This window comes from Gadus morhua, chromosome 19, assembly GCF_902167405.1.
Source record: "Gadus morhua chromosome 19, gadMor3.0, whole genome shotgun sequence".
Taxonomy (NCBI): Eukaryota; Metazoa; Chordata; class Actinopteri; order Gadiformes; family Gadidae; genus Gadus; species Gadus morhua.
The window spans coordinates 6389421-6410284 of record NC_044066.1 but is presented as its reverse complement, the minus strand read 5'-3'; the positions used below and the strand labels follow the sequence as shown (position 1 = coordinate 6410284).

Here is a 20864-nt window from a genome sequence, read left to right as displayed (position 1 = left end):
ATATGAGCAATAACAAAACAACATGTGTTAAAGTCGTCAACCACTTGAGAAAGGTCATAGTTATCTATAACTGTTTGGCTTTCTCACATATTATTTAGTGTTGTCTAATGTGAAGCCTAATGCAAGTATAATGTAACATGATTACATTGATTTCTTCTCTTTCCTATTCTCAGATTAATAGATTTTTTGACTGAGACCAAATATATAATGTAAAAAATTCATCAACTTCTTTCTTCTTCATGGATTTAAGGTTTATTATTTTATTATATTAATGAAACAAGCATTTTTCTTAATCAATACGATCATGGAAAGAGCTGTATATTTACATAAACTGTTTCAAGATTAAACATTGCTAATTTACCTTCACCTTTTATTTTAACACAATTATTATTATTTTTACATTTATTTACAATACAATTAGACAAAGTACTAATAGAAACAAAAGTAGACACTATATAAATACTATGCTATGGTAAATTCTAAACGAAATGCTAAAAGTAAGGAGAAGACCAGACAAACACAACAACAAAAACCAATTCGGCAAACAAAAAAGATGGTATAAAAAGCATAAATTATAAATTATAAAAGTGTAAAGTATAAAGTGTAAATTATAATGTGGCTATAATTTACCATTTACAAAGGTATTTTGTCAATTGTAACACAATTATTTGTCATTCTTTTTTTACGAACAAAGTTTAGCACATTGTAGTACATGATTACCTTTTGAGATCTTCATATGGTGTTAAATCATTCAACTTTGAAAAAGAAATATTTTGACTGCTATAATGGCGAGCCATTGACGTCCATTATATTCCAAATGACAAACTTGGACTAGACAATTTCAACATTTAACCTGGGGTCTGAACAAACCAGACAAATTCCTTAACTTGCAAAGTAGTGAAAGTCAAACTTGTATCATCTTATTACACAGTGTAGATACACTTAACAAAAAACAAACAGGAAAATACTAAAAGTGAATAAGAATAAGGAATAATTTAGAATTTAGAATAAGGAAACAAAGAAGAATAAGGAAACAATGTAAAAATGTTGATTCTATCTTTAGTTATTGGATATAGCACTTGTACAACAATCAATACAAAAGCTTTCAAGCAACAATCAGCAGTGTGGCTATTATACAGTGCACCTAGAATGTTAAAGACCACATCAAGACTGAGCAATAGGTAAAGCGCGATGCCTTCACAGAGAAACAGGCCCTGGGTGTGATGGGCGTTCCGGCTCTTTTCCCAGCGTAAGTTCCTCCACTTGCAAACTCTTTGTTAATAATTTCCTATCCATAACATACCAAACATGCCCTGACATATGATAATATTGGTCGTCAATTTAATGTGACGATAAATTGTATGAGACGAATATAGTTTGTTTGTGGATGAAATTATATATCGTCATGGCAACGCTGGACATCAGAGGCTACTGTTCTGATATTGAGGCCTGTCAGTCACTTTTACATCAACTGATGTCAATGCATTTCTTCTGTTTCCTCATTACACCACGCCAAAATAAAAAACGTCTCTCTCGGCACTTCAGATGGAGAGCCACCTCATCAGTGGAACGTGAGTGAGTCACACAGGAGCAACACATTATCCAAACGAGTTACAGAGCTCTTGTCTTCACACTGCTGACGCAACATAAGACTAGAGAAAAACACAATGTTGTTCACCTTGAGACCAATCAGTGGAGTTGTTTAGTGTTCACAGAAGGACAAGGAGAATATGTACGAGGTCAGATCTTGGTTAGTTTCCGGCCAGGGGCTTCGCTGTCGTTTACATGAACCGGTGAACAGAGATTACTCTTTCCAATGGCATCTCTTAACTAAGCTATCAACCCAGGATGATCGATATATCATTTAATGTATCATTATGAAATCAATAAGAGTCTGTTACAATATTTCTCAGTCAGTGTTTTTACCTAATGTAAGAAGTCGATTGATCATTGATGTCCATCGACTCAATATAGGAACGCACTAAAACACATGATCATCAATTACTCTGCTGCAGGCTATTCAGCCACTTCAACAGATTAGCAGAGTTAGGCCTATGTCAACAACGCTAAAAAGGGGACATTATATACACAATTGAGAACTGTACACTGTCGATTCACTTTGCGGACTTTGGCTGATCTCTAATCACTTCGACAGGTTTTGGCTGCTGCAACATGAAATCCAGTGCCGTCTGGTTAACACACGCTGGAATGGCGACGGTTTAAGGTTGAACACTGGAATGTTGCAGTTCTAACCACAGAAGAGTGCAAATTTGACAAGGCATGAAACAATGCAGAATAATGTCATTGGTCACTAGGCTGTACAAAGAGAGTGACCTCTAGATCACACTGCATCACCGGCCTCTTCCAGGGAGGCTTGCATGGTTTTTTCCGCCTGTCCCTTGGTTGTGGTGGTGTGGTCGTTTTGGGGCGTCCCGCTGCTGTCGTGTGCAGAGAAGCACCAGGCCTTAAGTGACCGAGCACACTTTCCTCCGCTAGCGGACGAAGTGGACCGGCCCTGGCGGCAGCAAGGGGAGCACCCCCGAGTGTTTAACACCATCATGTGGCCCGCCTTGGGACCACTGCCCTTCTTGGAGTGGCCAAGGGTGGGCCTCCGCCTGCGGCGGAAGCAGCGGCAGCACAGAACATTCTGGAAGGCCTTCTTGAACTCCTGGCTGAAGCAGGGGTAGATCATGGGGTTGATGCAGCTGTTGAGGTAGCCCAGCCAAAAGCACACTTTGAACACTGTGTCAGACGGCTTGCATGATGGGAAGAAGGACCCTTGGAAAAAGGAAACAAAAAAAGCATACTACCGTAATGTTGCCCAGACTGGTTCTGCAATATTTGTATTTGAATGTCAACCCTTTTCCAAATAGGAGGCTTTTTGTGGATACTAGAGATAACTTCTTGCATCTTTTTTTTTGGAAATCGTCCTAATGGAACCTACCGCCCACTGACCAACAGACCAGCTGCATGTGTTTATACATGTTTAGTAAAAACATAAAACAAATAAAAGGAGAATACACTAGTTTGATTCTTTTGAAGAAAACTGCCCAGCCAAGTTTTCCCTCTTTGTTTTCCCGTTGATAGCATCACATTTTTTTAAAATTGTCTCAAAAAGAGGGCAATTCTGGGCAAAAGAGGACGTCTGGTCACCCTACGTACAGAGAACCCATTTGATTCCTACCTTTTCCACTGTTTAAGGTGCTAGGCGCTATCCTGGTAATTTCTCCGTGTGAGAAATACGAAGTGTGGCGTGTGAGCGTGTGCATGGCGGGGGGGGGGGGGGGGGGGGGGGGTTGGGTGCATGAATACAATAGGCTCATTAGAAAGGAAAATCCTTTTCCAGCAAAATAAAATTTGAAGGCAGTAAATAGATGATGACAAGAGCAGCAGGAAAGAGATGTTGGGAAGTTAGAAGAGGAGAAGAACAGGGGGGACGGAGGAGAGGAGACATGGCGAGGAAGGAGAGGAGAGGAACAGGGGAAGAGAGGAGAGGTGGGGAGGTAAGGAGAGGAGATGAGAGGAGCAGGGGAGGAGAACAGAGAGGAGACAAGATGAGATGAGAGGAGCGAAGCAGGGAGAGCAGAAGAGAGGGGGGGTTGTATATTAAAATGTGACTGCATACAAATGTGGTGCCATAAGGACATGGTGACTAATGTATGATAATAAGCATTATTGGCCCTTAACACTAATATTAAGAAACATCACTGCCTCAAAAGGCTATTGGCCTAAGCAACACCAGTAGAGGCAAATACTTTCCCCTGAACTTGCAAATGTTGCAAACGTGCAAAAATAAATAAATATTTCTGTTCAATAGAAACAACTTTATGAATCCCCTGTAGGATAAATTTGTTAATGTTTGTCACTATAAAACAATAATGTTAAAAATGACGGTAACCCTGAAGTCACTTCCACCAACGCAAAGAGAACAGAACGGAGTAGGGAAGGGCATAGCTCTCGTTTTTGGAACAACCCAGAGAAACGCAACGCAAATTGAATGTGAACATGTATGAGGCCTTAATAAAATCCGGAATTGTGTCCGGAACTCCCGGACACATTTTTTTAAAAGGGTCTCAAAAAGAGGGAAGTCCGGGCAAAAGAGGATGTCTGGTCACCCTACGTACGGCGAACCCATTTGATTCCTACCTGTTCCACTGTTAAATAGCGGCACAAGCTGGTGGGTGTGAGAAATACGAAGTGTGACGTGTGAGAGTGTGCATCGGCTGAAATGCGTGTGTCTCACGCCCAATGCGTGAGACTTGAGAGCCTTTTTGTTTTGTCATTGTTGGGCGGCCAAGAGATTTGTATAAATCTGAATGCTTAAATGGTCCCCTGACGATGGATTCCAGCCTTCAGGCACTAAAGGAGGTTTAGCATGGGCGAATGCTAGCCAAAGCACATACAAGGTCTGGTTATTCTGATTATGTATAGCAGCCTTCCTCATGTGAAAGGCCAGGCAGTAGTTTAGTCTGTCCTCAAAAACAAATCCTCCTCCTGTGAGTTGTGTTCACCCTGTTCTGCTGCCAGTGGTTTAAATCCCTGAAGTCAATCATAGATTCTGCCGGGAGAGTGTGAAGAGTTGATTATGTAAAACTGTTTGCATTAAAGGGCCCCTATTTTACCACCAGGTGTGAATACAATTAGGCAGTACAAGCTGTTTCTAAATCAGCTCTGCCCTTGCGACTGATCTATTTAGCTCCCAATCCTGATCTCATTATGTCAGGGCAGATATTGAAACTGATTTGAATGTCTAATCACACTCTCACCTGGTGGTAAAATGGGCCCCTTTTAATACTAGTGAATGCCTAAACGACTACAGATAATATATAAAGCTAGTATTTTGGGGGGATCTGAGAATTAACTCTGTATTGGGGGTGAAGAATGCAATGCTACCTTTTGGTAAATAGTCACTTTGGTTATGTTCGCTCTTACATCTCAAATTATCCATTTGAACTTCATCTACAGTGGCTGTACATCAACTAAACAATGACTTTTGTAAGATTATCCATGTCTTGCTGTTGTCTTTTATATCTTCAGCGGCTAAATCTAAACATTCCATTTTAGAGTACACCAATTGTGCTCTGCAGACATAGGGACAGAATATCTACCGATGCTCAAGACCAGGAAGAAGGGTAGCCAGCAGGCGATGAAGCAACCGACGACGATTCCCAGGGTCTTCGCTGCCCGCTTCTCCCGGGAGAACGTCAGGAACTTCTTCAGCGCCAGCACGCGCCGCTCGCACGTCGACGTCTCCGTCTCGGCGGCCTTCTCCTCCGCCTCCTTCTCCGCCGCGTGGGCCTTCCCGCGGTGGATCCGGAGCGCCAGCCCCTCGCCGGCCGGGCCGCCCTGGTTCCGGCGGGACTTGCGCTTTGCCACCACGTACACGCGGCAGTACATGGCCAGGATGACGGCCAGCGGGACGTAGAAGGACACCAGGCTGGAGAACAAGGCGTAGCCCGGCTCCTCGGTGATGAGGCACACCGTCTCGTCCTCCGGGTCGCTCTCCTTCCAGCCGAACAGCGGCACCACCGACAGACCCGCCGACACCACCCACAGCACCACCACAGCGGCCAGACCCCGCTTCTCGGTGGCCATGGCCGGGTAGCGCAGGGGGTAGGTGACGGCCAGGCAGCGGTCGACGGAGATGACGCACAGGCTGAGGATGGAGGCGGTGCAGCAGAGGACGTCCAGCGCCGCCCAGGCGGTGCAGAAGGCCCGGCCGAACACCCACTTGCCGAGGACCTCGGAGACGGCGCTGAACGGCACCACGGCGGAGCTGAGCAGCAGGTCTGCGGCGGCGAGGTTGGCGATGAAGAAGTGTGTGACGGAGCGCAGGTTGCGGTGGCACACCACGGACAGGATGACCAGGATGTTGCCCAGGACGCCGCAGAAGAGGAAGGCCGTCAGCACTATGGACAGAGCCACCGTCTTGGTCGTGTCCATCTCTAGATCGGCATCGGCGGAGTTGGTTGAGTTGGTGGAGTTGGTGGAGTTGGTGGAGCTGGTGTAATTGGTGCAGTTCTCCATGATGGAGAAGATAGTGGTGTTTTCATCTGTAGGAACCATTTTGATCCTTGGTTTGAGGATAAACAAGATGAAACAGGGTTGTGGTCAGGGGAATGCGAGGGTCATAACTGAAGATGGAGTGGATCTCCTTGACCTCTACTACGTTAACTCTGGCTTTACCTATGAAAACACAAAAAGGCACAGTCAGCACATATGCACATTTAAAGATTGGTATGTCGGCTCGATAGGTTGCAAACATTTTCAGCAGTTTACTGTTCATACAGCACAACAAGGGAAGAACATTTTCTGGTTGTCCTGGTCATTCTTTTTTTCGGAGAGACTGGAGAAGAATTTGTTTTTTTCTAGGACCAACACAATATTGGCAAGATAAATGTGTTACTCAAAATGGATAATGACGAAATAAACCCAGGACAACAAGAGAGGGAGTGTGCCGGAAAACATTGGACAGAAGGAGACACTCTGAGCTCTTTTCTTAAGACGTCAGCAGATGGAAGTTGCAGACCGCAGACCGCCACGGGAGCTGGGAGAGCGGCAAGACTCTTCAAACAATAGCTGGCTTCCTCTCAGGGCGTAAATAAACAGCAGACATATTGAAGCAGACGCCCAGCATCAGTCCCTTGAAGGTGTGATATCTGTGAGCTCAGCGATGGCCAGACAGCTCCTGAAACCAACCCTTTATTAAAGCAGCAGGAGGCGGGGGGAAGAATGAACAGGTGGCTATTGAGGGGGAAAGCCTCTGCCCATTTTGCCTCCTGCTATCGGGTGGAAAGATCTAGCATTTACTTCTGCTGACTGTCGTCATGCGGCCTGCGGTGGAGGCACAAAGACGGACCTGTCCACATTCTTTGGAAAGCCAATACCTTTTTTACCTTGTTTAGGATCTCAGGGGCTTGTCATTTTCATGTTATGGCATCAATGTGCAAAATATGGAAAGTTTCCATTGCTTGTTGCCAGAACCTCCCAAATAGGTGACACTCCATAAATGTGAGCTCTACACCCTCATAATGGTGGTGCATAAACCAATGGGTGATGTCACGGATACTTCATCCATATCTTAACCTTCTCTGGAAAAAACAGGCGGCAGGTGGGCTTCAAAAAGAATACAGGCTACTGCACCGCTTTAAAGACATGGACAATTCACTATCGAGCTCTCTTGCCACATGCGTGCCCTAATAAGCTGCTAATGACAACGATAGGGTCCAGGTCAATATTGGTCAAGATCTGCCAACCCTCATCGAAGTAGTGCAAAGCAATTAGCTATTCTAGCATATAAAACATTATCACATCCCCTTCTGGGCAGCAATGGAAATTATGAAATAATGTCTAAGCTTACACTGATTTCTTAACTGATTATTTCCACGTGTTTCCAAAAAGCTACAAAATAATACAAGCCCAACCAAGCCGAACATTGAAGTGATGTACACAATACCTTGTTCAACTTAAATTTGAACAATTTAAGTTGTTTAAGTTGTTTGAAATTGTAAATAATTATACTTGAAGAAAATACTTTTGTTTTGAGAATTCTTCTTACCCTTATTCAAAAGAGTTGTGATTCAGATATTTGTTTCAGCTGCTCAGTGAAAGTTTTTCGTTTTTGTAGTACATAACTTTGAAAGTAAACCTAAACGTTCAAATTCAACCCACACTTCAATCGGGAAGGACAATCAAAATATTTCTTTCAGCTGGTAAAATGTCTAACTTTGACGGCCATATGTGCAATAGAGCCGGCTGAATGAAGCGCTGTGACACAACAAATCGGCTGAGAATGACAGAGGAGGAAGATTGTGTAAAAGGAAATATGGATACAAAACTAACGGGATATAATATTTTAACTGAGGGGGCTTTGCACCCTTTTGCTCACTCTTGGGGGTTAAGGGTGCAATTTCCACTACTGATTATCGCTTTGGATCACATCAGGGCAGTTATAACCACTTTGTTGGACATTCTAAAAAAGCCTTGTTGATGGTGGACAACACAGACTCGTCACTGACGCACAGGTTGGACAATCGTGATAAAATAGTTTTGAGGTGCACAGAGATGAGTGAAAGTGCAGTTGTGATTGGAGTTCAGCAGTAACAGTTCAGCGGGGGGTAAACGGCGGGGCCTGCTCTCCCTTTGGTCTGAGGCTGGCTCTGATAGGCCCCCTCTCGGAGGACGTGTTGGTAGATCCCACATGTCACGGAGGATGATAAATATTGGCTCAGTACCAACAGAGGAGCAGAGATACAGACATGCAGGATGTTCTGTCTGCTTATCACATGTTACTTTTAAGATCCATCTGCATTATACTTTACAAGCCCTCCCCTCCCCCCCATATCCCCCCAGTGACACTACTAGCTTTGTGTCCAGTAACAAACGGCAAAAGGGGATATAATTGTTTGGCTGATAACAAACATTGTCCATTTCCAAAGTTGTTTTATTCAAATAGGCTTTGGTATTGAGAATTGTCTTTCCCGGAAATGTCCAAGGATGAGGGTGTATCTTTATGTGCTGGTGAAAAATGTACCTTCAATAAAAAACTTTTTAAAGAGTTAATATCTGCTAAAACAAGTTTTAATAGTAGATATGGGGGCGTTGTAGCTACATCTTACGCTTTCAAATATATATTTATTGATATTTCATTCATGCAGGGCAATTTAGAGAGATCAAATAATTGTTTTACATAATATTTAATATTGATAGATTGATAGAATGCATATCTTGCAACCCCAAAAGCTAGAAACTAGAAAAGCAAGCCATCTATCGTTACGTCATGTCAAATATCTGTCAACCAATTATGGTTGAGCTATATTTCCCAGAATAAATACTGAACGTTGTATGTAAATACATTCATTCTTTGGATAACAAGAGAACAAGAACCCTTGGTGCCTTGTTGCACATCCAACATGCTTAACCATCGACGTCCTTGAAAAGCGCCAGAAGACAAGTGCCTTTTTGATGATGGTCCTGTGGCAACGAAAGAACATTCCGCCTTGGCAAGAGCCGTTTGGTGTACGCTTCTGGAATACTGATCAATTGTATTATTTAGTTTATCAACCCTCTTGTTTTTGGTTTGTTTCTGTCATACGCTCATGAGAACGATGTTTATTAGTCCTTTTAATGAACTACCAGCGTGTAGGGCTACTTAGGAATCCGTTTCAGCTATATCTCTATAGCTGGGTGTCTGGTGGGGAGAAGTGCTTCTTAAGTGTGCTGCTACAGCGTGACTTTCTCTTTTAGACAGAATTCGAAGACACCATCAATTCACATAATTCAACTCAAAATTATAGAGGCTCTTGCATGTATGGCTTGGACTGTCCCAGCTGCATCTATTCAAGCCATGATGCAAAACTTTAAAATACATTACTCTCTTCTCTTTCCATCCTTATGAACCTGTGTGACTACGTCACTTCCACTGTAGCAACTGTAAGTAAGGCCTTCGGCCAAGTAACTGTCAAACTGATAACTGTCTTTGTTGGACAGGAAATACACTCGCTCCTCCGGACTATATTTGCAGATTCAGTCATCAGTATAATGTTCTTAAAAAAAAAGGGTTGGAATAAAATATCAAGTAACAATATAGAGGTCAGCAGTGGATTTTCTTGGCTGTATGTCATTAAAATGCCAATAGACCTAAAGTGAAAGGATGTGTTGGCCAGGATACTGTGAATCATTAGGAGGCTCTGTACCTAAAGATGTTGTTTAGGTACAGGTGTGTACTTGTTCTACAGAGCGAGATTAAAGGGGTGAGAGATCAACTTGGAAGACATACTATTGATAGTTAATTTAAACCATAGGGTTTAAATGTGGTTGATAGGGTTTACATGTTTCAATGTGGTCGATAGGGTTTACATGTTTAAATTTGGTCGATAGTATTTAAATATGGTCGATAGGGTTTACATGTGGTCGATAGGGTTTACATGTGGTCCATAGTAGTGTTAAATGTTCTTTTCCCTCTCTCTCCACCTCATCCCTCACTCTGCACCTCATCCCTCACTCTCCACCTCAAGCTGGTGTGTGGTGAGCGTTCTGGCGCCGATTGGCTGCCGTGCATCACCCAAATGGGTGCTACATACTGGTGGTGGTTAGTGAGGTCCCCCCCCCCCCCTTCACTGTAGGCGTCTTTGGGTGTCTAGAAAAGCGCTAAATAAATTCAATGAATTATTATAATTATTAATCCTTTTGTCTTTCGTAGCAAATTATGGAGACATTTTTCAGATAGCCATTTTAAGATGGAATAGGTTACAGTTCCTCAGAAGTTCCTCAAATCAGGATAATTTACCTTCACCCGCTGAAGATAAATGTGTGTTCAATTAGTTGCATCCTTTTAAGTTATCTATTAGTGAGCTAAGCGTCGTTCGTTTTTCATGAATTACATTTAGGCCTACATACATTATACCAATTTTTTTTAAGGAAATAAATATAAAACCCATTACAAAAAAAATACAAAAACTTTTCATAAAGCTAAGCTGACACTTAGCTTTATGAAAAGATTAAAACCTAACCTAACCTAAAACCTTTTTGTTTTCTAACAGTTAAACGAGGAACGATGACCGCCGATAGTCTTTAAGTCGAAGAGAGCAGATCCATTACTTCAAAGAGTTCAAAGAATCAGGTGCCTTACCTTTATCAAGAGTGCAACAGTCTGGTATCCACTCCCCCAGACCCCAGCCATTCCCGTGAAACGGCGTTCAAGACAGGGCGAGAGGGGACGATAAATATCTTTCTTCTTCTTTTCTTCTTCTCCTTCTCACACCGACTTTGACAGAAGCATATTGACTGCCGACCGCCTCACCTTAAGTTACTTTATGGATCCCCGTATGGCGCGTAGGCATCAGGAACGCCCTCCGCAATACACCGTGAAGGAAACGCACTGTGCTCTTCAAGTTCATGGGATGTTCAATGGTCCTGAGTTCGCTTAGAAAACTGCTGATAACTCTTTACGCGGCATCCTAGAAATCAACGAAGTAAGTTGATGAACGAGAGGAATATGCCTACTTTGAATCGAATCGTTAATCGATGTGATGTAGGAGGTTTTGCCTCTATAAACATTCATTTGAGCTATAATAAATGAATGCTTTCAAATTATGAATTATTCATTCTAAGATGGACATTTGATCAGAATAAGTGTATGTGTGCAAGAGTTAGCCTAATAATACAAAATGAGAGGAATATATTTTGGTTAAAATTAGCCGTTTGGAGTTAAGATGAAGATGCCACTAGATGGCGCTGTAGAGTCTTTAAACTCTGAGTAGCCAACATATCTGAGAGGTCAACCATAGCCTACATCTTTGTAATATTTATAAAGGCATGACCATGATACATTGAGTAAAGGTGGTATTTTCAGCAATTTTATTTTCATTGTTTAATCCCTTGTACATTATCCTACAGACAATATTATGTGTTTGGTGAAATTATGGCTGCCCTAAAAGCCCAATTAAAGTCACATATTTCAAGAGGACACGTTATGGTGTACGCTTGTTAGATTTTATGCAGTAACATGCCTTCTCATTCTCATGAGATATTATCAATATAAAGCAATTCTCATCTCATTTCTTTCTATTGTAATTCACTACAGACAGTATTCCCATTTTCCTTCTTCAAACATGGTTGAAATACAAATGAAAACCTGCGGCGTTTTTGGTCCCCCACTGGGACCAACTTATGGGTCACACCCCACAGATTGAACGCCACTGTGCTAAATTGCTAGAACTAATAAATTCAGCACCACAACACCATCTTTCTCCCTCCCGGTTTTCTCCCTTCACAGAGTCCACATTACCAAGGCTATTATTACACATCGTCAAAAGTAATACACAATGAAAACACCACTGAGTGTGAAAAGCGATGGTCTTATTATGATCCGCCTCCAGTGAACTGATGCTGAAATATTCATAGCGTGGAGGCAGAGCAGGACTGTTTCCATTACTGAGACTTATAGTTCCTGGGTTCGGTGCAGCTACCCCCGAAATGAAGCAATGGAGGCCCTAAAGAACAGTTTGTTCACTTGGCATTCCCGGCTCCGCATCAGATCAGAGGATGGATGGCTTTGAGAACAAGAGGTCCATGTATTAGTTGAATAAGGTCATTAGTTCTTAATATACATCAGATGTGCGACAGTTGTACATCTTCAATATTTTTCTTTAAGTTCTGATTCTTTCAGATGATATGTTGACTGTATGCAAAATATCATGCAAAATGTTAAACCTCATTGTTATGCTATTGCAATAAACATTATGTAATATAGGATTTTAACCTCAACTGGATCAAAATGTCTTCTTTCTCATATAGACATTTCAATCCATCAACAGTAATCACAGCCCTTAATCATCTGTAGGCCTGTTGAATCTGGAAAATACTAATAATGAATGAAAAAAGACGGTTGTCCAAAACATCTGAATTTGTGATTTGCAGACTGTATTTTGTTTACTGCGACCACACCCTATCCTTCCCATCCTTAATAAGTTTCCTTTTGGTCAAACTCAGTTTATGACAGTGCTAGTTTTTCCTTGTTAGCAAATTCTAGAAATCTAGTAATGCTTCCTAAAATGAATATATCCTATTGGTGGTCACGCTCTTCCATGTCTCCAGGGCAGCGATATTACCTGAAGCCTGACAGAGGAGCAGGAAATATATTCTGGTCACCTCATTTAAACACAAACCTCTCTGCATTTATGTGTTTGCAGGTGATATAGCGTGTGCGTGGGTGTCAGAGGTATTAGGCGGACTACTTGTGCCGAGTTCCTGTATCAACGTACTCAAAGAAACTGTAGATGAATTCGAAAAATATATATAGGCTACTGTATAAAAAGCTTTGCCAGGATATTTAGGCCTATACTTAGCCTCCTATACATTTGTTGTGAAACCAGATTTGTATCTGTATTTGTAAGTCATTTGTGAGTGTGTTTTATTGTAAGTTATGTGAATGTATGTAGGCCTAAATGTGGTACATTTACACTTTATTAAAACAGAAAGTGTCTCAAGTTTTGTAAGCCTATTTGAGGAACATTATGTTGAATTTGGTTCTTGTTCAGTGGTCCAACCTTGCAGTTTCACTATTCCCGAGCATGTTGACCGAAGCCAAGGTATTCATCCCAAACGGATTGCACTCTGATGTGCCTCCAAGTGAGTCATGGCTAAATCAGGTCAAGGTCGCCCCCTGCCGGTTAAAACAACAACAACAACAACGCCCACCACGAATCCGAATGACGAAATATACGGAGTAGTCTATGGATGATAAATCATTGAAACATCACGAGAACCTCCAGGTCCTTCAAGACTTTTTTTATTTATTATAGATATGCATGAAGTTCTGTGAACGAGGTGTAGTGTCAATTAGTGAGTAGACCTGGTTTCTGTTGGACATCTCGAATTAACTAATCCCATATCCATATGGCTTTATAGGGACGTTCATCATGCAAACTAGTTCTAACGATTGCAAAACCTATGGTTTTATCTGATTTCTGTGATTTTCTTTTTTTATCGCAGTAGAATATGTGACTTTGGCGTCCTCTGCTGGAGCACATATTTAAATACATTGTTTTAGGGGTAAAAAAAACATGCTTTAATGGCAGCATTGTTATTGCTTTCAGTCGGGATAATGCGATGCCTGAGTGCTTTTATGATGCATAATATGCTATATAGGATATGCTCATATGCATTGAATCAATGGACCCTACTATACAACAGCGACAAAGCAGTGAACGTTCAGTGAATATGCGCATGCGCCGTGTACAGGCGACAAGGAAGTTGTGCAGCAGCGACTTCGCAGACTGCAACAAACACTCATGAACACTATAATGACAACACTGGAACATGTGAACAGCACTTCACTCCGAGAAACTAACACCAAAGACCCCAGAGGGTCATCACGTTTCCTTATATTGTTGGTATTGTAAAAGGTAGGTTGTTCTTCTGTGCATACCGTTGATGTTAGGCGCTTGCATTTGCATACATTGATGCTCTTAGAATAAACCTTGGTGGTTCGCCTTTTTGGCGATTGTGGTAGTTATGTTGACTCCACATGTTGGTTGTTGTGTCTTATATATTGTGTCATGTTACTCATTTAGTGAACTGCTAGTCTTAAACCAGAGAATGTAGGCCTACTGTTGTTGAGTTGTATGGCAGTGATCCTCAAATGTCAACTTTCTAATGTTGACTTAACAATGATGGCGAGAGGGAGGATGCAATACTTCAACCGGTGGAGAACTCTGTGTATTTCCATAGGCTGTTAAGTAACCTCGTTCCCAGCCATAAGCAGGGCGCTTGTAAATAAAATTGCATTGGCAAATGCATTCAAATGTCAAAAAGTGAAGGTGGCCTACGAAGAAATGCTCTTTCCCATTCAGCTGTGTGTCCACCATGATGCCTAGCAGAGCAGTACTTGGAGGGGGCTCGTCCAACAACAAGGTCAAGTATTCCAGGTTGGCTGCAGATGAAGACGGCTACATAGACTTACAGGTGAGAAACTTAAATTAAATACATTTTGAAGTCTGCAGTCAACTGCATACGAATAAAAATGCATGTCATGAAATGGTGTATTAAAATGCTAGGCACTTGTGGTTTTATATATATCATATCAGTGTTTCCCACCCTTGGGGTTGCCTGATATGCATTTGGAGTCGCACAGAATTGCCTCCTTAGCTTTTATTTATTTTTAAGGTTTTTTTAAAGTGGAAATGAAGCACTGAGAACTGTGTCAATTTTTTGTTTGTTTTTTCATTTTTGGAAACACATGGATTTTCATCAATACTGAAATTCAAGTAGTTTCACCGTAAAATGACATGTTTATAACGACTTTCGGCTCTAGGGCGCAGCCATGTTTTAAAAACGCAGGCGCTACGTCATCAGAATGGTTGGCTCTTTAAAATAAACATGTCGGATATTGGAAGAAGAACAGGGGGGTCCTTTTGTATTGCCCCTGGCTGTTCAAACGAATTTTATCGGTTAAAGGAGAGCGGTAGAATAGTTCATTTCCATGTAATTCCCGTCAAGAAGCCTGAAGTGCTCCGAAGATGGTTAGCTGCATTGAAACGCCTCAGCCCCCCAATGGGACCAGGGCAGAGAGTATGTAGCGACCACTTTATAGAGGCTGATTACATCGAAGAGGGAGCTTTTTCTGAAGATGGGAGATTTGTTCGCCGTCCCACCAATCGCCTGAAGCCAGATGCTGTGCCAACTATTTTTAATTTAAGTGGATATAGTGCTGGAGACACGGACATACCCGTCAGATCGGACCCGGGCGCTGCTCTTATGCGCAGCGAAAGAGCGCAGAAACGTGCTTGCCAGGCAGAGGAACGAGAGGTACACTTAGCTTCTACTACTAGAGAAACAGATAAATTAGTACAAGTACACTCACTGTTTGAAGATTGTCTTGTTTGCAGACTAGCTCGCTCCATGCTCTTGATAATTTCTAATCCATCGCCAAGATAATCCATTGTTATCGGAAATAATCCATTTGCAAACACCGTCGGTTGCACTATTTTCGCATATTCACGTGCACACCCAAATGGCACGACAATTACTTGTATCATGAAATTAACGAACTGTAAGGCAGCGTGGAGCCCAGCTGCTGCACCCGTGTACTTTACTTTTCTTATCTTATTATATTATAATAATTATTATATATATATATAAAAAATATAATAATGTAATAATATATAATGTGCAATATATATACATATCTTACACTGCATTACTACAGGTTCATTTCATGGCAGCAGACACTCTCCATGTCAGTGGACATAGGGACACAAACCCTACACAAGCACCACCGATTGTTTCCTGTGCGCTCAGATACATCTCTCTCTCCTTCATCTATTTCTCCTCCATAGTCAGGCTCTGTTGGGGGCACTAAAACTCCGACTTCTCTTACTGGCTCAAAAGCATAGGCAATTGGATGCCTGCCCTCATTGGTGGGTCTATCCCATTCGTCCATATCCATTTTGTTGAGGCAGTAAGCTACCTGTGAGGCTATGAGCCGCTATGTAAACAACATAGAATGTTAATACCAACCATTCTCGTGACGTCATCGTATTCTGAAAACAGAGATGGCGGCGCACAGGCTGAAAACATTGTAATTAATGCAACGTGTTTGTGCTTCATTCTGAATAACGGGACATATTTCCGACTTTATTTGTATTTATGGTATATTTAAATATTTAACTAGTGCTATAGACATGTTTTATTTGATTGCTTCCTTTCCACTTTAAGGTTTTAAGGTTTCAAAAGTCCTTTATATGAACAGCCTTTGAAGTGTGGCGATTCACTGGGTACTGAAATTCTATTTTTTTTATATCTATAAATGGTCATGTGACCAAAATAAAATCAACAACCACTGCTCTTTACAGAGATGACTCAATACCTATCCATTCGGCAATATTACTTACTTTTGGCTCAAAATGTATTGGTGCGTCACTTCTGAATTCTGGGAAACGCTGCTAATAGCTCTGGATTAAAATGTGTTGGAAATAGGGCAAGTGGGAATAATAAAGCTAAATCAACCAGAACTAATCCTTCAAAGTCGCTCCATCTTTGTTTGTTGATGACGTGACACCTCCACATTCACTGCTCCAACACTCCAACAGATGGTGTAGTTGAGCCATGAGTTGAACACTTCCAATCCGAGTCAGACATGGAGGGAGAGTTTGTTTACTGGATCGATCATGACAATTGATATGACATTCAATACAAACTATGACTTTAAGGACGGACCAGAATAATAAATGCTGATTTGATTTGTGATTTGGTTGCATGATTTCGACTTCTCAAACACGTATGCATATGCTTACGGGAGTGTTTTTAAATATATTAAATAACTTAAATATTTCGTTATTTGGTAGATGGCTAAAGTTGAATTGCTTTCTGTGTCTTGTGTTCAGTTCAAGAGGAGCCCTCCTAAAGTTCCCTACAAGGCGATCGCACTTGCAACCTTTCTCTTCGTAGTAGGGGCCTTGTTGATCATCATCGGGTCCCTTCTGCTTGCAAAATACATAAAGGTTGAGGTAGGAGTAAACACTCTTGCCTCTTACACATTCATTTCAAATGATTACATGAGAACCAGGCACTGGAGTAGGAAATGGAAATCTTTACTTAGTTATAAGTTTCAATAATGCTTTCTCCATCAAAAATCTTGTTCTAGCATTAGAGTCGATCACAGCCTGATTCAGTCCACTACGATATCAATAGAAATAGAAGAGGATGAGCCATTTTAGGCTACTTAGTCGCATAGTATTCCTCTTTGGCAAGTGTTTCAATACCATTATTTTGTGGGGTGACATAGACACTCATTTCTATCAACATACAGAAGACCAAAAGATAAAATAATAAAAATCGGCTTATTATATATTCAATTTTTTTCTGAACATCACAATACATAAACCCCAATCTTCCGCCTCCCCTTTTCAGCATCCGGACCGTACCATTCCCGTCCTCATCATAGGGGTGCTGGTGTTCCTGCCCGGGTTCTACCACCTGAGGATCGCCTACTACGCGTCCAAGGGCTACCGTGGTTACTCCTACGACGACATCCCTGACTTTGGGGATTGAGAGCAGTGTTAGCGTCGTGTAGATGTCCTGATGCCATGCTAATGCTAATGCTAATCCTCTGGCCAAACCTATGCACCGCGCGGCTTGGCGCCTCTTTGACTTGATCATTTCACATACGGCTGTTTCGGACTACTCTGTTTCAAGGCAGCCTTTTGCTATAGGAAACCCTGGTTGGTGTGTCGTACCGCCTTACCGTGCGGTGCGTTGGAGTTTCTCTGGTAGACTGCTAGTTATTTTGTGACGTGTGTGCAGTTTACAGATGTTGCAGATTATGTAGCAAGGCTTGAACTGACCTCCACCCTCAGGCCGTCAAAACCAATGCTGTATTCCAGACTCACGGGAGTCTCGCTGTTGTTATTTAAATATTTGATGTAAATGGTAGCTTCAGTTATGCACTATATATATATATAAATATATATTATATTATATGATGGCCAAATGATACTACTGCATAGACGCATAGGGTGTAGGTACCTAGTCCACAGAGGCCTTTGCTTTATATTGCGTACACCTCTCCAAAGGTTTAACAATAACAACGGCAACTGACAGCCTGCCCGTGTCTTTAATGCTATGACAGACAAGTTGACCAAGTTTGCATATCTTTTAATTTGTACTACACATCATCTTCACATCTTGGAGATCCCAGACTTCACTTAGTTTGCAACGCTTGGTAGAGACCCGACGTGCCTACAGCAGTTTACCATCAGCTGCTCTCTGACCCAAAAGGGCAATATTGGCTTTAGTGTGCATTGCATGGTACCATGCACTGCTACGATGTGCTTGATGCTACTTAGGCCACGGATATCCCATCCTCAGGGATTTAGATCCGCAACATCTTATGTATTTGAAGTGTTTATTAGGCATACAATAGTGTTGGTATACAATAGAGGTTGAGTATGCTTGTAGAAAAAGCTTGAAGAAATACTTTGATGCAATGATTGTATTTGAATTGTTATACAAGATTTGACTGACTGAGTAATATATTCCTCAGAATATTTGTACTTTTCGAAGAACACCAATTTCTTTTGAATTAAATAGATATTTGAAAGTTCAGTGAGTCGTTTCCTTTACAAGAGGATTTTTTCCCCCAATAGATTTTATTGAGATTAAGGAGGCCCTCTTGCGGTTACAAGGACAAAAACACATTTCTATGTCAGGGAACTTTTATGCCAACCTACGACCATGAATTATGCCGCATGCAAAAATAAATCTCCCTTCAATGTGGGAAGTGATGCTGGTTAGAGTGCAAGGACTAAATACGTTGAACCTGTTATCAGTCAAAGGTAACACAACTCCCCAATACAAGAAGGGTTTGTATGTGTTCGAAGTCCAACTGAGTTGAGGGGGAAAGGCGACTCCTGATTGGTCGAGCAGGATTGGGGGTGGATGTGGATGGGGGCGGAGGTGGTGAGCGATGGAGCAAAGCGCAAAGTAAGTCACCCAGCGGAGCGCAAAGCAAGTAAGTCACTCACTGGAAACTATTTTATTTATTTAATATGTAAGGGCTGGGCTATTACCTGTTGATTGTTTTTGAAAAAAGTTTGGCGTGGAAGTTGCTCTAACACAGATATACTAAGATCTAAGCGTCCTCGGTGTATTTATTATTGAGAGACGGGTGTGTAATAGAAGTAGGAAGGACGTGTAGAAGGGATGCGTTGTAACCGCCGAGTACTAAGGACGTTAAATTGAAGTTCCCAGAGTTTTGAACGATAAAATTTCAACCGAAGACACAAAGCCTACCCTTCAGTTTGAATTAGTTTCAAGTAGTCATAGACTTTATAATGAAATTCTCGTACTGCAGGCTATTTAAAACCCCTCTCCACCATTTAATTAGACCGCCAGTGGGTAAGGAAGGCCATGCACGAAGCTGCATGGTTCTACTGGGCGCTCTTAATCGATACTGTTGTGGAGAGCCGCATTGAATTAAATGTGCTAAGAATTAGCCCCTCGTTTTACGGGCTAGGGTTTGAGTCACTGGATATTAGTAGGCCTACAGGTGTCCTGTACGTTTTTTCCTGACTATTTCCTTTGAAATGTGTTTCTGAATGTATTTTTTCACTTGCATGCATCTTTCTTGAAGTAAATGTCAGGCGTACCTGTTCTTACAGGTGGAAATACCTATCCTGTATCGATTTTGAATTTACACTGGCGATTTTTTTAATCTTGTTTACTGGTGGCAGATAGGATCTGTGCGATGACATAGACTGTTCGATGTCTAATTAGCGTTGGATCAGTAAAAAGCGGAGTAGAAAACACAATCAATTCCCCTGTGGAGGATGATATCTTTCCTGATTTTTGGAGCATTTCTTGCTTGCTTTGATCAACTTGTTTTCTGAGATGATCAATATTCTATGTTTTACTGAGTTAGATTAAAAAAATTTGAATGTGGCCTGCAATACATTGTTTTAAGTCCCTGGCCTAATTCCATTTTAAATTACATATTAAACAGAATTTAATCCAAGGACATCGTAAAATTTCCCCCAGTAAGAAATCTTTTTAATTAAGGACTATTTAAAAACACCTCAATGGTCTCGCCATACTCGAGTACCATTTGTATTTAATGAAAGCAGCCAAATAAAAATACAAAGATTGGGAAACTGAAGCTTTAAAACACAAGTGTAAAGGATTTGGCAAGGGCAGCAGTGGTTTGTGAATAGTTGAGTTACCTGGTAGCACTAAATTCCCTCTGAATTCCCCTCCAGCAGACCTGAAACCGTATGTTGGCATGTTTCTATTTCATATTTACGGCGAGAACAGTCTCTTGTGTTACTTAGCAGTGTATCATAGCCTCTGCTGTTATTACATGATCACTTAAAGCTAGTGCCACTGCATGTTATTGTGTGTGAGTCTCAGGCAGGGGGATCTGTCTAGGGACCGTGTGTTACCATGGCTGGGCTGAATCAATTGTAGTGTGTGTTTGTGGAACCTATTTGAGTGAGAGTTGAGTTTGATTGAAAGAGAAAACATAAATTCTACCCGGGGCTTTAACAATGTGTTATTTTTCCCTTCCTGGTTATTTTTCCCTTCCAGATACGCCTGTCTCCTCTCATAGTTTCATCTCTTGTTCTTACTCTGTTATGTATTTTTCACCTGTCTACCCTTTTTGCTGCTGCATCTCTCTCCCACTCTCCCTCACTACTTTCTTTATACCTTTCCTTTACTCTCCGTGTCTCTCAGTCACTCAGTCTTTCCACCTCTCTCTTCTTTCTGTGTCTCTCTGTCATACTTTGCCTCTCTCCTACTTTCTCTAGTATTCTCTTTAAATTAAGTTAAAACAAGTTCAATTCAATGGGCCTTTATTGGCAAGGGAA

The 20864-nt window shown here is 41.6% G+C and overlaps 3 protein-coding genes across 4 annotated transcripts in view; 2 read left to right on the top strand and 1 right to left on the bottom strand.

The window, feature by feature from the left end:
- Positions 1 to 353: 353 nt before the first annotated feature.
- LOC115531856 (alpha-1A adrenergic receptor) lies at positions 354 to 10839 on the bottom strand. Its single transcript, XM_030341178.1, has 3 exons — positions 10631 to 10839; positions 5109 to 6186; positions 354 to 2778 (listed from the first exon to the last, which is right to left on the bottom strand). Exons 2-3 carry the CDS (start codon positions 6064 to 6066, stop codon positions 2342 to 2344), a joined length of 1395 nt encoding a protein of 464 aa, XP_030197038.1. The 5' UTR covers positions 6067 to 6186; positions 10631 to 10839; the 3' UTR covers positions 354 to 2341.
- A 2887-nt stretch (positions 10840 to 13726) lies between these two features.
- On the top strand, positions 13727 to 18606 carry LOC115532068 (transmembrane protein 230). The gene is made up of 4 exons (XM_030341548.1): positions 13727 to 13907; positions 14355 to 14466; positions 16887 to 17009; positions 17413 to 18606. Exons 2-4 carry the CDS (start codon positions 14368 to 14370, stop codon positions 17551 to 17553), a joined length of 363 nt encoding a protein of 120 aa, XP_030197408.1. The 5' UTR covers positions 13727 to 13907; positions 14355 to 14367; the 3' UTR covers positions 17554 to 18606.
- Positions 18607 to 18930: 324 nt separating this feature from the next.
- Positions 18931 to 20864, top strand: part of LOC115532067 (uncharacterized) — a 44381-nt gene continuing 42447 nt past the window's right edge. For both annotated transcript variants that reach the window (XM_030341547.1, XM_030341546.1), the window contains exon 1: positions 18931 to 19012. The gene's annotated coding sequence lies outside the window, so the exon portion shown is untranslated. The remainder of the gene's footprint in view (positions 19013 to 20864) is intronic.